The 15,800-nt window shown below is 29.4% G+C and overlaps 2 protein-coding genes across 2 annotated transcripts in view; both read left to right on the top strand.

The window, feature by feature from the left end:
* Positions 1-607, top strand: part of LOC105627424 (caskin-1) — a 12,962-nt gene extending 12,355 nt beyond the window's left edge. Inside the window, exon 7 of the mRNA XM_012208707.1 lies at positions 350-607. Within this exon, the coding sequence (XP_012064097.1) occupies positions 350-607 (258 nt within the window). The remainder of the gene's footprint in view (positions 1-349) is intronic.
* Positions 608-6,812: 6,205 nt separating this feature from the next.
* LOC105627423 (solute carrier family 35 member F6) lies at positions 6,813-9,322 on the top strand. The gene is made up of 7 exons (XM_012208706.1): positions 6,813-6,889; positions 7,005-7,152; positions 7,229-7,579; positions 8,490-8,574; positions 8,683-8,841; positions 8,922-9,076; positions 9,158-9,322. The coding sequence occupies exons 1-7, from the start codon at positions 6,813-6,815 to the stop codon at positions 9,320-9,322; spliced, it is 1,140 nt and encodes a 379-aa protein (XP_012064096.1).
* The last annotated feature ends 6,478 nt before the right edge of the window (positions 9,323-15,800 follow it).

Genomic DNA, 15,800 nt, shown 5'->3' with positions numbered 1-15,800 from the left:
ACTAAACTAAAAAAAATTACCTAAAATTTAAATAATATTTTCTTAAATAGTATTAAGTAAATCTTTTTCTACTGCAAATAAATATTTATTAAAAAAGAAATTAAATACTTAAATCAAATAATATATATTTATTTTTTCAGTAAATACTTATTTACAATAAGAAAATGTTTACTTCGTACTTTCAAGAAAATATTGAAGAAATCTATCTTCATTAGCTATCGCTAACGATAATGACAATTGTCGATAAAATGTTTAGAAAATCCCGCAATATTTATATTTTTATAGGCTTAATTCATTCTTTTCGATTCCTTAATGTATATACATTTATTTTATTTTATTATATTTACAGTCAAGTTCCAGTACAGAATCAGATTCGTTGCCGTTTGCCAATGAGAATGCCGGTACGATAAAACAAAGGGCCAACCGAGCACAAGAATACATAGCGGGTGGTCCTAATAGTAGTATAAGTGGTCATATAGTCAATCATCATTCCAATGGCGGAGAACCTGCGGATGTTTTGAACGACATTGGGAATATGCTTGCCAATCTTACAGATGAGCTCGATGCAATGCTCGAAGAAGAGAAACGCCAAGGCCTGAACTCATAATCGTCACTGCCTTCGTTTGCACTTTTCTATCTAACTAAAGTTGCCATAGAAATGCAGGCTTTGATACATGAAATAAATAAACTTGATTAGTGCAACGTGTACACAATTATAGATACAAGTGAATACAATTCATGATGAAATAAACTGATAGAATCGTGTTGAGAATCGAATATCTCGAATTCTAAGATCCACAAAGACGGAAATATTTATCAATATAAATCTATGTCTTCGTTGCGAAAAGAACAGAATCTTTTATTCCAAAAAGAAAATTAATTACGTCATTTGAAATCGATGAAAGAATTGTTTCATATTGTACAGATTAATGAATATCCAAAATACATCTATTTTCGCGTGATGTATTTATGTTTTGCTTTGATTTTTTTCGATTATTGGGATTCTTTATTGGGATAAACATACTTTATATTTTTGCATAGAAACATCTTGAATGTGCCAGCAAATTTCCAAACGCAGTTGTGGTGTTACATCTATACTGATATTGCACAATCTTTTTCTACTTCTTTTTGGAGTAATTCTATAATCATATTCCTTTTTATTAGCTTTTTTTTACAATGGACAATATTACAAATGAGTGATAATACAATACGTGTTGCTCTATTCTATATAAATTAGGGCAACCCAAAGTATTCAAACAAATATGAAATACTGACGTAGCAAGGAGAGGGGGAAGGGAAAAAAATATTAACAAATATAAATATATTTGTATAATTATAATTTGTACTGCAGATCGTATTGCAAACAATTCGAAAAGAACATGTGTTTTCTGTATAAAATCTTTTTATATCTGTAACAAATTTGTAATTAATCAAATCTAACTCCTTTTCTCTATAAAATTTGATTTTCGTTAATATACGTACAATTTCCAATTGATTTTTCCATTTCCGTCCTTCCTTAAATTGATAATACGATAGAAATCGAAAATTTTCTCATAGTTGACTTCGTAAAAGAGCAAGAGGCAAGGAAAGATAGTTGTGTTCGATCACCCAAATAAAGCAGCCGATTGTTGTAGACATATTCATAGAGAAATTGTTACAATGATAAAGAATAAAGAATAACAGCTGCATCTTGTATGAATTTATAAGCTTTTGTATGATTTTTTAGAAAATCAGGATATAATTCGTTAACAAGAGTTTTATAAGAAATGTTATCAATCGTATACTTAGACTTTCAAGGTAATATGGTTTAGTACAGAAATATAAGTAGTGTATGCTAATTAACACTTTGTATTATTATCTGTACTAATTAATTTAGAAATATAACTTACTATTATTATATGACACACCTAGATATGTGAAGCAGTGGAAAGTATTCATATGTATTAAATCAAAGTAGCTATGGAGACACTTTTGAGATAAGACTCGAAATGATCTTCCGAAAATGTATGTTATTAGTATGTTCTGCGATCTGGATGTATTTTGCAACAAATTTCTTTTACAATGTACTATTTATACGAGGGTTAACCAGAAAATAAGTTCCGATGGCCTATTAAAAGAAAACAAGTCTATACTTACAGAAAATTTTTTATTGCTTTTTAAAGTACACACCTTACTATTCCGCTACATAGATATCATTGTTATTGATGACTTATTATAGCGGGATATTAGGCGTTGTATCCCTTCATAGTATCCCGTCATAGAAAGTTGCCGCCTATGAAATTTCTAGAAAATACAGGGAAAAAGACTTAATAATAAATTGTCTGTTCTCTTTAATTTTCTCTTCAACTACATGCATCAATTCGTCATTAATTAATAATTTACACAATATTTTGCCCATTTCTATTAATGCAGTTTAATTTTAATTTCGGTTCAACTAACTTTTCATCTTTTTCTAATTTTAAGAATAAGATGAAGAGTAAGTTGAATCGAGATTAAAGTTAATCTACATTGGTAGAAATGGCATTAATCAGATTTAATAACATTCAAGTTATAAAACTGACCAATCACAATTTTTTCATCCTTTAGAGGATTTATAATTGGCTAGTTTCATAATATCGATGTTATTACTTCGACGTAAATCGAAATATGTAATCATTAGAGACGTGGTCCGTTTCATCGTGCATATTTTTGCGTTTTTCATTGAAAAGTCACATCTATCTCTATATTATCCACACAGCAAAACTTGATCCTACAAATAGATTTAGTACAGAAATATAAGTAGTGTATGCTAATTAACACTTTGTATTATTATCTGTACTAATTAATTTAGAAATATAACTTACTATTATTATATGACACACCTAGATATGTGAAGCAGTGGAAAGTATTCATATGTATTAAATCAAAGTAGCTGTGGAGACACTTTTGAGATAAGACTCGAAATGATCTTCCGAAAATGTATGTTATTAGTATGATGGATGTATGTCGAGGAATTTTCAAATATCCAGAGTACGTATCTGAAGAACCTTAAGGATAAATTGAAGATGTTTTTATGTCTGCTTATTCTACATCCACAGAACATCACCATTTAGATATCATTAGGATGTTTCTAGATGACCAAATTTCATCCTGTCTTTATCCAGTGAACTCCAGCAAACGAGAATGGATTAAAATGGATTGAAATTTTCTATTCGAATGCATATTTTAAATAGCGAATATATAATAAAATAGCTTTTTATTAGATTTAATTGAATTCAATTAGATTCAATTGGATGCAATTGGATTGAAAAATTGCATTTCCTATTCAAAATTTTGAATTGAACAGTATTCACAATTGTGTTTGTGTGCACAAAAAAAAGCTAATATTATATTTAGATTGAAAGGCATAGAGATATGCTCCATGCAGTTCCTATAAATGAAGAAAAATGCATTCAGGATTGAAAAGCATTCATTTTAACATTCGTGAATTAATATTTCTGAAATCTGAATCCATTTCAATTCATTTTAATCCATTCGTTTACTGAAACATCTTAAAATGTCTTTCAAATTAAATTCTTGTAGAAAAACTGCGCAATGCGCAATAGTACTTTTTTACAAGAGTATATCCGAGTCTCGATATCATACAAAATGCAGGAAAAGAGTATGCGTCACATGAAATTAATCATAATTAATTATGTTACTATCATTTACTGCTAGTTATGATTAAATAAGTAAGTGACAGTGATGAACTCCGTTCGCATATGCCTCTTTAGAGATCCGCATCATTTTCTCCTTACGGAAAACGAATCTATCTCGCGGCGGCGAGATATATAGGTGTAGTAAAAAGAAATCCATTATTTTTATATGAAATTGAATGGAAAAATAATGGATTTCTTTTTCCCACACCTAATATTATATTATATATAGCGTACTTACACCACTTGCTTGGCAGTGTAGTATACATACACTAGAGTGGATATAAAGACAGTGGCGCCAATGCATGTGCCTAACGCTGATTGGTTATGCCATTTAGATTTCCTTACTGTTAGAAGACGTTAAAGAAAGAAGAGGAATTGCATCATATAGATAGTAGGACATCAAATGGCGACTTCCGGCTAATTAGTGTTTTCACTCTCTTTATATCTAGAGATCCTTTAATCAGAGATTGGCCATCAGGATTTCGTTAAATTTCTTCGAGTGAGAAAGGAGGATAGACCATTTCACTCCTTTCACGCTCGAAGAAATTTGTCAAAATCCTTGTCTCCCAGTCTCTGATTAAAGGGTCTCTTTATACCTACTCTAATGTACGCTTATGGTGTACATATAGATGTATACTCTATCAGGTCAGGCAAGCGGCATAGTACGCAATATCGTCGCGAGATGGACTTGTTTTCGTAAAGAGAAAATAATGCGATTCCTATAAAGAGGCATATGCGAATGGAGTTCGTCACTTCCCAATAAGCAAGAAACATTTTGAAACATTTCAATGGCATTGTAGCAATGTTACAATATTGTTAAAATATTTCAAAATGTTTCTTGCTTACTGGATTACTCATAGTCTACAATGGTAATAGTAGTAGATGAGACTGTAAGAGTAACAAATTGACCAATCACAGTTAAATGTAAGAAGAATAATCGACTATGATCAATTATTTATTCTTGCAGTCTCATCCATTATTGATACTGCTATTGTAGATTACACATAAGCTTGATCAGAGTGTGTTTATGGAGCCTCTGAAAGTACTTTTTTTGAATAGAGTTATTCATAATTAGTTTAATTAAAATGGAATTTTTATTGATCAAATTAAGAGCCACTTTCACCAAGCTCCGATTAACTTAAGAGGCCTAATAACTTTCCAGGATTCCAACTGAAGCTGTCGGAGAAAAAATGCAAAGAGAAGTTATAAATATAGATTTGTAATACTAACTTATGTAGCAAAGTTTCTTTCTGGTAGCTGTTTGTTAATAATCTGTTTTTATGTTCAATATAGTATGTGAAATTACAGTTAATTATAATTAGTGAAATATGTTTAACTCTTCAGTTTCACATTTTTTGCTCTGACAACTTCAGTTGGAATCCTGCAAAGTTATTAGGCCCATTAAGTTAATCGGAATGTGAAAGTGAGATATCCTAAGATATCCCTAAGATATCCTAAGGAAATACATTGCTACGTGGATATGGATTGAATCACTCATTGCATATTTTTCATGTATTTCACAACTTTGATAGTGAATATACCATATTAATGTTCCTTGCATTTAAGAAACAGACCGCATTTCACAAGCAATGAACGCGTCGTGATTTATTTAAACATTAGATCTGTTTGCGTTGCTTGAATTTCCAAAAATTTTTACACTTAAAACAAAATAAATATATATTCGGATGTTGAAAAAAGAGAATGCATAGATGCTGAATACAAAAAGTGCAAATAACGTGAACAGAACTTATAAATATATACTACAATGCGTACTGAATTAATAATTGAAAATCACGTCATTCCTTTGTTAATTCGGCACGCATGCGCACCATTGTGAATACACTACTGCGGCGACAAAATTTAAAAACGGAACTTACTTTCTGAGTTATCACCAACGAGATATTATTAAAGATTGACTCTTACGGAAGTTCGCGTAATTGTTAAAATTTAAGTGTTTAAGGAATAAGAAACTGATAATACGATTCTAATTTCATAATTTATTAGTTCCATAGACATGTATGTATATTTAAAATTTAATAATACTCGATTTTTATTTAAAACTATGATTTTAATGTTATTAACGAGTTTGATTAGAGATGAACTGCAAGAGAAAAAATTATAATTTTTCAATGTTTAAGATATAATCTTAAAAGTAGGCGTACTTATTTATACAGCATTTATATAATAAAAAAAATCATGAATTTAATAATAAATTATCAAAATATTTATATTAATATAATCGTAAATTTTTATTAATTGTCGGTAATGTCACCGTTCTTCAATTATTCCCGGGTTCGATTGAAAATTTGTTCAGAGCTGATAGTTTCTCTTTAAGAGGCTTTGCGCAATAAAAGAAACAGTTCTTTGTTCTCTGTTCCCTGTTCCTTTAATTTATTGTGCGAAGCCCCCTAATAGTATCTCGTTGGTGCTGAAGCTGCCCCTTCTTCGATTTGAGAAAAAATGGTGGATCAATTAAAACATTCCAAAATCAAATTTCTGATAATTTGTTGTTAAAAAAGGTCTTTAATAAAATCTATTTTATCGATCTCGATCAATTCAATCGTCACTCCAGCATCTCCTTATTATAATAAAATTACATTCTGGTGCGTTTATCTTCTTTATCTCCTGCGCAATTTATGTGGATGTAGCACTGACACGCAGTGTCACTTTCGATACTACGATTTTATCGATGTGTCACAAAAATGGATGTAATATATACGTAGTTTCTGTATCTCGAAAATGAACGATGGTGCGCTAGTGTAGCAGAGGATTAGAAGCATTGCATGCAATTGCATGAAAAAGATCAGCATGTATGCTCTTATATTTCCATTTTATCTCTTTGTTAAAACTTTCTCGTTGTTGCCAAACTTCAAATGTATATTTATTTCATATTAAGTATGAAGAGTGTACATACAATAAATTCTATTACAAAAACATATCTATAATTAAATGTAGAAAAAAAAGAAAAGTACTGAAAGTTAAGTTACAAAGAAACTACTTTTTTGTTTTATTTACTAAGAGTGCCAAAGTAAACTATATACTCTTAATGTATGTGTCATTATCACATGCATATAAACAGAAAATAGCTATATAATAAGTGGTGTATCGTCACTGTCTGCCATTGTTTCTTAAACAATGGCGTGGTCAAATTTTCAATGTACTTTAGCAATACTTCAAATAATTACAGGTTCATTTAATACTTTATCAGTTAAGTAAGTATTATATTTTTAAACTATGTACATACACAATATAAAGAATAAAATTATATTATAGAAGAAAATGCATAATTAATTTTATAGATATTACAATTAATTAAAATTTATTTAGATATGCAGATCAACAAGTTGTACTTGGTGAAGATGAACAACTTAGATATTTCAATCATCCTTTTATGCAATCATCATTTATGTTTCTTGGAGAAGCTCTTTGTTTTTTAGCATTTAAAGTCTTTTACTACTATTATAATCGGCGAGGTGTAAGTATTTATGATTTTTGTTCTTTATAAAAATAATTAAATTTATTATTTAATTAATTCTTTAATTTATTTTCAGGATGGCTCTGTAGATAATAACGTACTCACCAAAGGTTCAAGGATTTTTAATCCTTTTATTTTAATAGTACCTGCATTATGTGATATGTTTGCAACATCCATAATGTATGTTGGTTTGAATATGACTTATGCAAGTAGCTTCCAAATGTTGCGTGGATCAGTAATTGTTTTCACAGGAATGCTTTCTATTGGATTTCTTAATAGAAAATTGGGAGTAAGAGAATGGATAGGCATTGGTTTTGTAGTAATAGGTTTAGTATTTGTTGGTATTAGCGATATATTAGTAATGGAAAACAATGATGTCAGTGCAAATTCTGTAATCACTGGGGATTTGCTTATTATATTTGCCCAGGTACATCTTTGTTATTGATTTTTTTATATTATATAAAATATATATAAAACTTAGTAATTATAAATTTAATAAAGTAAAAGATTCAAATAATCTCAAAAATTGAAATCATAAAAATAGTGCTATGAATCAAGCAACATCTTGATGCTAAATTATTAACAAACAAAAGTTTATTCTAATTTTAAATTAACAAATTTATAATTAAAGAACTGGAAAGGAACTACAGGTAGTTGTTTATAATTAAACATTCAACCAGTGTATAATATTTGCCATTACTATGATTAGATTGTTAAAATAATAAAATTCAGACAAAAAAACATCTTAAATTACTCTTATATTCTTAGTAGTTAACAGATGTCGTAAATAGTCAATTGAAAGTTGCCATGAATTAATGCACAGGTCAGAATCGTCGAATTTAATAGTTCTTTTATTTCTTAACGTTATCTTTTGTACTAAAACTCCGACCTAAACATTAATTCATGGCAGCTTCGGATTGACTCTATTTAAAATATCCGTTAATCATTAAAAATAAAAAGCGAATAATTTAAGATGTTTTTTTCTGAATTTTATTGTTTTAATAATCTAATTATAGTGATGGTAATTATTCTATATTGATTGGGATCAAATCACTGGAATTACATATGTTAGAATAAATTTTTGTTTGTTATTTAATAATTCAACATCAAGATCTTGTTCTTTATTTGTAGCCCTATTCTTATTATTTTAGTAATTTTATTTATGATTTAATAATTAGATGTAGTAAAAAGAAATCCATTATTTTTGCATGAAATTGAATAGAAAAATAATGGATTTCTTTTTACTACATACTTGTTTAAACGAAATATTTAATTATGCAAAGATAAATATGTTTACTTTCATAAAATTCTTTTCAAATTAATTTTAAATATTTTAGATAATAACAGCTGTTCAAATGGTTGTTGAAGAAAAATACGTGGGACAGCAAGACATTCCTGCATTACAAGCAATTGGATGGGAAGGTCAGTATAATTTTTACATTTTTTATATAAACTTTGTTAATATTGATATATTTAAACAATATCTTAAAAATGTTGAATAATTTTTATTTTTCGCATCTATTTTTACAGGTATCTTTGGATTTATTGGTATTTCTCTAATAATAATCCCTTTCAATTATATTAGCGCGCCACCTCCTTTTGCGGATAATTCACGCGGCACACTTGAAGCTACTGTAGAAGCTCTTATCGAAATAGGAAGTAATAGTAAATTATTGATAGCTGTTATCGGTCAGTCTTATTTTTTAAAATTTCTTTCGCAATTATTAATCTCTGGTCTTTATAACAAACTTATTTCAAACTTATTGCAGGTATATCATTTAGTATTGCTTTTTTTAATTTTGCTGGTATTAGCGTTACTAAGGAAATGAGTGCTACAACGAGAATGATTTTAGACAGTGTTCGTACAATTGTGATATGGATCTTTTCTTTAGCGTTTCAGTGGCAAGTTTTTCATTATATGCAGGTATGCTTTAGAGAAGTAAAAATCATTAGTAGTATTTATATACATATAACAAAAACATTACTGCAAAATTTTTCGTTATAGCTCATTGGTTTTATAATTCTTTTAATCGGTATGGCATGTTATAACAATATTATTATTCCGCAATTAATTCGGAAATATCGACATTATTTGGGACACCATACATTATCAGAAAATGAAGATTGTATTATTAATACAGCTGCAGATGACGTACAAGAAACAATATAAACATCTATATATATATATATCATCTATATATATATATGATATGAATACTTTTTAAACTATCATTATCGCTAATATTAATTGTTTTGATTGAATGATTATTATTTCAAGTAAAATGACTATAATAGGATCAGTCTTATAACCCAAAGTAATTACAAAACGAAGGACATGCAAAATCCTGAAAAGAATGTTCCGAAAATTAAAAACTACGACAATGTCCTGAAAAGTCACAGTCGAAATTTAAGAATCGTATAAAAAATCATAATCTCGATATGAGAAGTGTGACAAAGTCCCGAAAAGTTATAATCTCTAATTCTTAGAAATAAGACATTTGAGATAGATATATGTGTGTGCGCGCGCGCAGGCACGTGTATATCTATATACAGGGTGGTCCGTTTTTATTGTTTATTTTATTATATCTAGTAGAATATCTCAAAATTTTGAAATTTAATCAGTTGTTTCAACTATGTGATAATTTACCTACTCAACCTACTGAATAAACAAAAGAGTTAAAAAAATAAGAACATAAGAGAGTAAAACAGCTGAAGAGAGAGTTCATTGAGAGTTCATAGAACAATCTAAGACAAAAATGTTTCAGACAAAAGTTACAAGGGGGATAAAAAAGATTAACTTAAGGATGACTTAAGAATGAACTTAAGAATATTCTAGATGAATTAATTCTGGATGAATTAAAATGGACTATCCTGTATGATAAATTCATAGATAACAATTAAAGTATACGTTATGCTGTTATATTATTATACATTCACAGAATATTTAAAAAATATTAATTAATGAATAGAATAAAATATTATGAAACGCGTAGCTCTAATTCTAAAAATTTATTGAAACAAAAGACATTTTAATATTGTACATGTATACTTTTTGAACAGCAATTTTAAAATCGGTTATTATATACTGTTCGTGGACGCAATTATTAATTCATGAAATATATATTCTAAGTTTATAATTACTAGTTTATAATTATTGTATATATTTCTCCTTTATTCCATATATGGATAACTTTGTTAATAACTCATGTAAAAGGTATACTAGAAACAGAATTTCTCTATTTTTAATAATCGTTACACCTTTTTTATATGGATTAAAAAAAAAGACTTAAAAAAGGAGGCAAATGGGAATAAGCGCTAAAAATGTGCGCAATAAAGTTATAATAAATAAAAACTAATTACATAAATTAGTAATCATACATATTCCGGCTAATTTTTTAGCCATCATCAGCAGTAACTACAAATGATTTATGATTATCTATCTTGTATAAATTCATAAACTTTTAACCGATGTTGCTCTTTATGAGATTGTCAATCACTTTCCCATAGGAATAAAAAAACTCATGCCAGTTAGAAAACTGGATGTTGAATGAATATCTTAAATACATATCAAATGTTAAATTGTGTGAATTAAACATTAAAAAGTTCGTGGTCGAGGAATTAACTCATCTCATCCGAAATAAAACTGATGTACAATGATTGCAATATATTTTTACCGCACATTTGCGGAAAGTCATATGCCCTATGGCAGAAGGAAGATGGGGTGGAACTTGCTTCGCGTGGAAAGTCTACGCCTCATGGCAGGATTGGGGGTGGAAGTCGCTTTGCATGGAAAGTCATACGCCCCGAGGCAGTGGGAGAGGTGGGATTTAAGTCGCTTCGCTTGGAAAGTCGTAAGCCCTGTGGCAGGGAGGAAACTGGAGTGGAACTCGTTTCGCGTGAAAAGTATGTCCCTAGAAAGGGGAGGAAGTAGGATGAACCTTCCTTCGTGTGGAAAATTGCATACCCGTCAGTATGATATTGCAGAAATAAGACATTTGTTAAATTTTATCTGTTAATGACTTTTGAACGAACACAGTGACAATCGCTGTCTAAAACTTTTTGAAGATCACTTATTGAAGATCCCCTACAACACAAAAGTTGTAACAATGCAGCAATATTGCAGCGTTATTATAACGATATTGTTGCAAATTCTGTGTTGTATTGAGTCATGATCTTGACAATATATATTAATATCAAGATCATTGGTATAGTGTCTATTAATCCGAATAATTACCGTAAATTTTTGTATTATTTTAAAGTAAAGAAACTAAATATAATGTTATTATGTGATTAGTTATTAATTAATAATTAGTTATTAAATATAATGTGATTAGTTATTATGTTATTAGACTATTATGATTACTATTACGATAGTAAAAATTAATGTGACTAACAATTTACTTCTAAATGCGAAGTGGTTTCTTTGCTATTTATGGAGATTTATTATTTTATATAAATGCAACTCTATGATTTTTCATAGATATATATTTTAACTAGAAAAACTAACAGAAGAGTTACAAAGATAGCGATTCATGGATATCGCAAACCAGCTGGCGCTAACTTTTCAATCTCGGTCGAATAATTCAGCGGAAAGCCCCGTGGTTACTCGGTGGTGACGATCTGGCCTCTTATTGGCTCGTAGGCTTTCGCGTAAACCGTCTCTCTTCTCTGTTCCCTCTTCTCCATCACGTTTCTACTCACCCTCGTAATGCATCATCCACCAATCCTCTAGCCCTCGCTGCCTCCGTCGTCACCGTCGCTACCCTTCTCGCGCACTTAGCCCCGTGGTTAACTTCAATGAGCGGATAACAAGCCACCCTTCGACTGCGCCCCTGTAATATTCACTTGTATAAATGGACTCGTGGCTTTGTCAAATCAACTGTCGCTAGTAAACAAGCCACCCTCTCCCAACTTCGGCGCACTGATACACTGACTCTACAGGATACGCTCTCCTCGCGCGCCATTGCCTCGGGCTTTCAACCACAAGATCTTTCTCCCAGATAGCATTAGTTTTAATTCGTAATATCGATCCTTCAACGAAATCAAACTTTAGAATCATGATAAAAGTAATTTCCTACTATTCTCACAATCTAATATCTTATTATAAGGCACGATAGCATATTTTTTAATATATAGCGTGTCTGATAATTGTTCTGACAGAGTTCGTGGACATGTAGAGCGGACTAAACTGAGATGAAAAGTCCTCTATCATTTTGCAATTTTCGCAACAGTTAACAAGATATTAATTGCTAAAAAATTGTTGAAAATTGGTCTTCAATAATTTTTTACTCAAATCCATCAACTTTACAGAAAAGCTGCAAGAGACGAAAATTGTTGATTTTCTTTTCATAGAACTGCAAATTTTTCAACTTTCTAGTATGCATTTTCTTATTTTTAATAATATGAGAAAATACGAGATTTTTTGAAAAAAATCTGAAAAAATTCTAAAAAATTCTTAGAACTTTATGAAAAGAAAATTAATAATTTTCTCTTGCAATTTTTCTATAAAGTTGATAGTATTTGAGTAAAAAATTATTGAAAACTAATTTTCAGTAATTTTTAACAATTAATATCTTGTTAACTGTTGCGAAAATTACAAAATGATAGAGGACTTTCCAGTCTCAGTTTAGTTCGCTCTATATATCCACGAATTATATCAGAACAATTATCAGATACTTTGTATATTGATAATATATTGTGTTTGATAAAAAGTTTGATAGAAATATAAGAAAGAGAGATATATTCTATTCGAGAGAAATATTTCTCAAATTACTGTTTTTATTTTTATTTTATTTATATTATGCACTGAGAGGAGAATTTTATTAAAAATTATGAAATTTGTTTCCTAATTGGGTGTACCTAACTGAAATATTTTGTTCAATACTTACGACTACATTTCTACAATAATACAAAATAATTTATTATTATTGTAAACAAATTACTACATTTAACAGTTCTAATAGAGTTGAGAGTTTAGTGAAAACACACACAGATATTGTAATGCAATATTTTTTTTGGTATACGAACTTGTTCGTATTAAATGCAAATAAATTTCTTTATTTCATATAAATGTTGATTCCAATCAACAAAATCACTAATTTAATTGATGATAATGAGGGTGGGAAGGTAAAACTTAAAAAATTGGCGGCCTCACCGATTTTAAATGACCTTGACACATTATCATTTTTTTTGTAGCAATAGTATAATTACTATTATTTTTTGAAATATAGAATTTATATTAAAATAAAAACTGCATTTTTTGTATTCATAAAAAAATGTGTTACTGCTTGGAACGTGTGACAATCAATCCTAAATACGGAACTAATTATTATATTTCCGCAGCTTTATTTGAAATTAAACTTTTAAATTAATTATTCAAACGAAAAATTACTTAAAACAGTAATATGTACAGTTCGATGCAAATTCAATTCTATTTTATTAAAATGCAATTAAAATTTAGCTATATTTACGAAAAGCTATATTTATAAAGCAATCAAAAATAATTTTTTCCTGGAACAAAATAAAGTTTGTATCGAAAGATAATGTGGAAATAATAAGATTTGATACAAATAAAAACTTTGTTGAATGACTTCAATAATGGCATATTCAAAAAGACTACAAAGCGAAATTCGTATTATGATTCTTTTGATAATCGATCAATATGCATTCTGGCTGAGTTAAAATGCCACAATGCGTTCTGATAGTTTATTGTGAATAAATGAATGTGTGAATCAAGCTTTTTGATTATAAGAGCCAATAAATTGATTTACGGTAATTATATAGTTTCGCTCATGCAGCTCAAAAATTAATAAAATTAGGCTATTCAACGCGTTTTGCATGAAACAAAAAAGCGTCGCTCTTCTCCGCACAGTGCACGGAAATGAGGGTGGGAAGGTAAAACTTAAAAAATTGACGGCCTCACCGATTTTAAATGACCTTGACACATTATCATTTTTTTTGTAGCAATAGTATAATTACTATTATTGTTTGAAATATAGAATTGATATTAAAATAAAAACTGCATTTTTTGTGTATTCATAAAAAAATGTGTTACTGCTTGGAACGTGTGACAATCAATCCTAAGTACGGAGCTAATTATTATATTTCCGCAGCTTTATTTGAAATTAAACCTTTTTGTACGATATATGATGTATTTAAAAATGATCTTTTCTTAACATCCAAAGGATGAAGGAGTACATTATGACGTATATATTATTTCAAAATCTTATTTCCACTTTTTTCCAAAAGTCATTACTCAAAAATTCTGACACGCGATTCTAGTCTTTCCTATTTCTTTACAGAATTCTATATCATCTGGTAGTCTAACATTACTGTAATATAAACGAGCTAATCAAAAACCTTTGTGATGGCAATTGTTTCTTTGATTATTCAATACTTTGCGAAAACAGGAACGCTAAGTTAACATAATAGTGCATTCAGCAATGTTTCATTTCTCGATATCAAGAAAATGTATTATGGAAATGTAAATAGATCTCTATCCATAATCCAATAAACATTTGACTTCTTTTTTTCATACGGTATAAAAAAGAAAGTCATATTCTCAAGAATGCAAAAGAAAAACTATAATTAATACATTTAATAGAGCCTTTAAAATTCAACGAAATGTAAATTTGTGTAATCTCGATGCGCAGCGTTAGTCAATTTTTCTTTTGACACGAACATGAGGATCGCATGTTAATTATATTCAAATGCCGGAATAGAGTTCTCCTTATGGAGGAAGTTGCCGTTCAGCTGCGAAAATCGCGTTTTCGTTATGGAAACGCACTCACCGAATTCAAAAGTGGTCATGGGGCTAGAGTATGGGTTCTACGAGGCATTGAAGAGTCTGCAGTTGTAAGAGGTGAACAAACAGGAGCGCCTTTCAATCGTAATTGGAACCGCAGGGGCCTGACCATCGTCCGTGTTCAAGCACTCCTTTTCTATAACTATTATTCTTCGAGAGTGTCTCTTTCCCTTTATATAAAAAATAGTTATATACAAAATAACATTCGAGTTATGATACGTTATTATTTATTTAACTCTAATGATATGTATAAAAGATTTTTGATATTAACAATTGGCACCAAGTTAAATCCTAACTACTTTTCTTCCAATCAATAGTAATAGTTATTTAATTCTCTTTCAAAATTTGGCGCCAGTTTTTGTTATCTTTTATACCAATGGTATATATCATTAGAGTTAAGTAAATAATTAAAATAGTACCACACACTTGAGTTTTTACTTTTTATTTAATATAATAAAGATAATACAATTTGGGTTTTATAATTTGGTACAATAGTTTTTCTTTTACGAGCACGTACTCTTATAAAGACAGTATCACTTAGATTTTATAATTTAGTACAATAGTTTTTTTTCGAGGAGCATGTAGCGCCTTCATTTATCTTTTTTAAAAAGATAAGTTTGATATCATACTTTTTTTTATATCAAGAGACATGACAGTTATGTATATATATCTGTACATAAAAAGTATTAGGTATAATATGCTTTTATGTACTGTACTAGATGTATGAATGGATCTACAATGATTTATATTTACTCGATCACCCTTAAATGAACCCTCGGGGTTCAATAACATCCGTAATTAGAAACTGGCCACATAGTCATTTCATTCTTCAGAGGAATAGCTA

This window comes from Atta cephalotes (genome assembly GCF_000143395.1).
Source record: "Atta cephalotes unplaced genomic scaffold scaffold00009, whole genome shotgun sequence".
Classification (NCBI taxonomy): domain Eukaryota; kingdom Metazoa; phylum Arthropoda; class Insecta; order Hymenoptera; family Formicidae; genus Atta; species Atta cephalotes.
This window is presented reverse-complemented; position numbering and strand designations above follow the sequence as displayed.

What these genes read in the sequence shown, in the direction of transcription:
- LOC105627423 (XM_012208706.1), top strand. Translation starts at nt 6,813, where the DNA reads ATGGCGTGGTCAAATTTTCAATGTACTTTAGCAATACTTCAAATAATT. An exon ending in TTTAATACTTTATCAGTTAA is followed by an intron (nt 6,890 to 7,004) that starts GTAAGTATTATA and finishes AAATTTATTTAG; the next exon opens with ATATGCAGATCAACAAGTTG. An exon ending in TGCTTATTATATTTGCCCAG is followed by an intron (nt 7,580 to 8,489) that starts GTACATCTTTGT and finishes TAAATATTTTAG; the next exon opens with ATAATAACAGCTGTTCAAAT.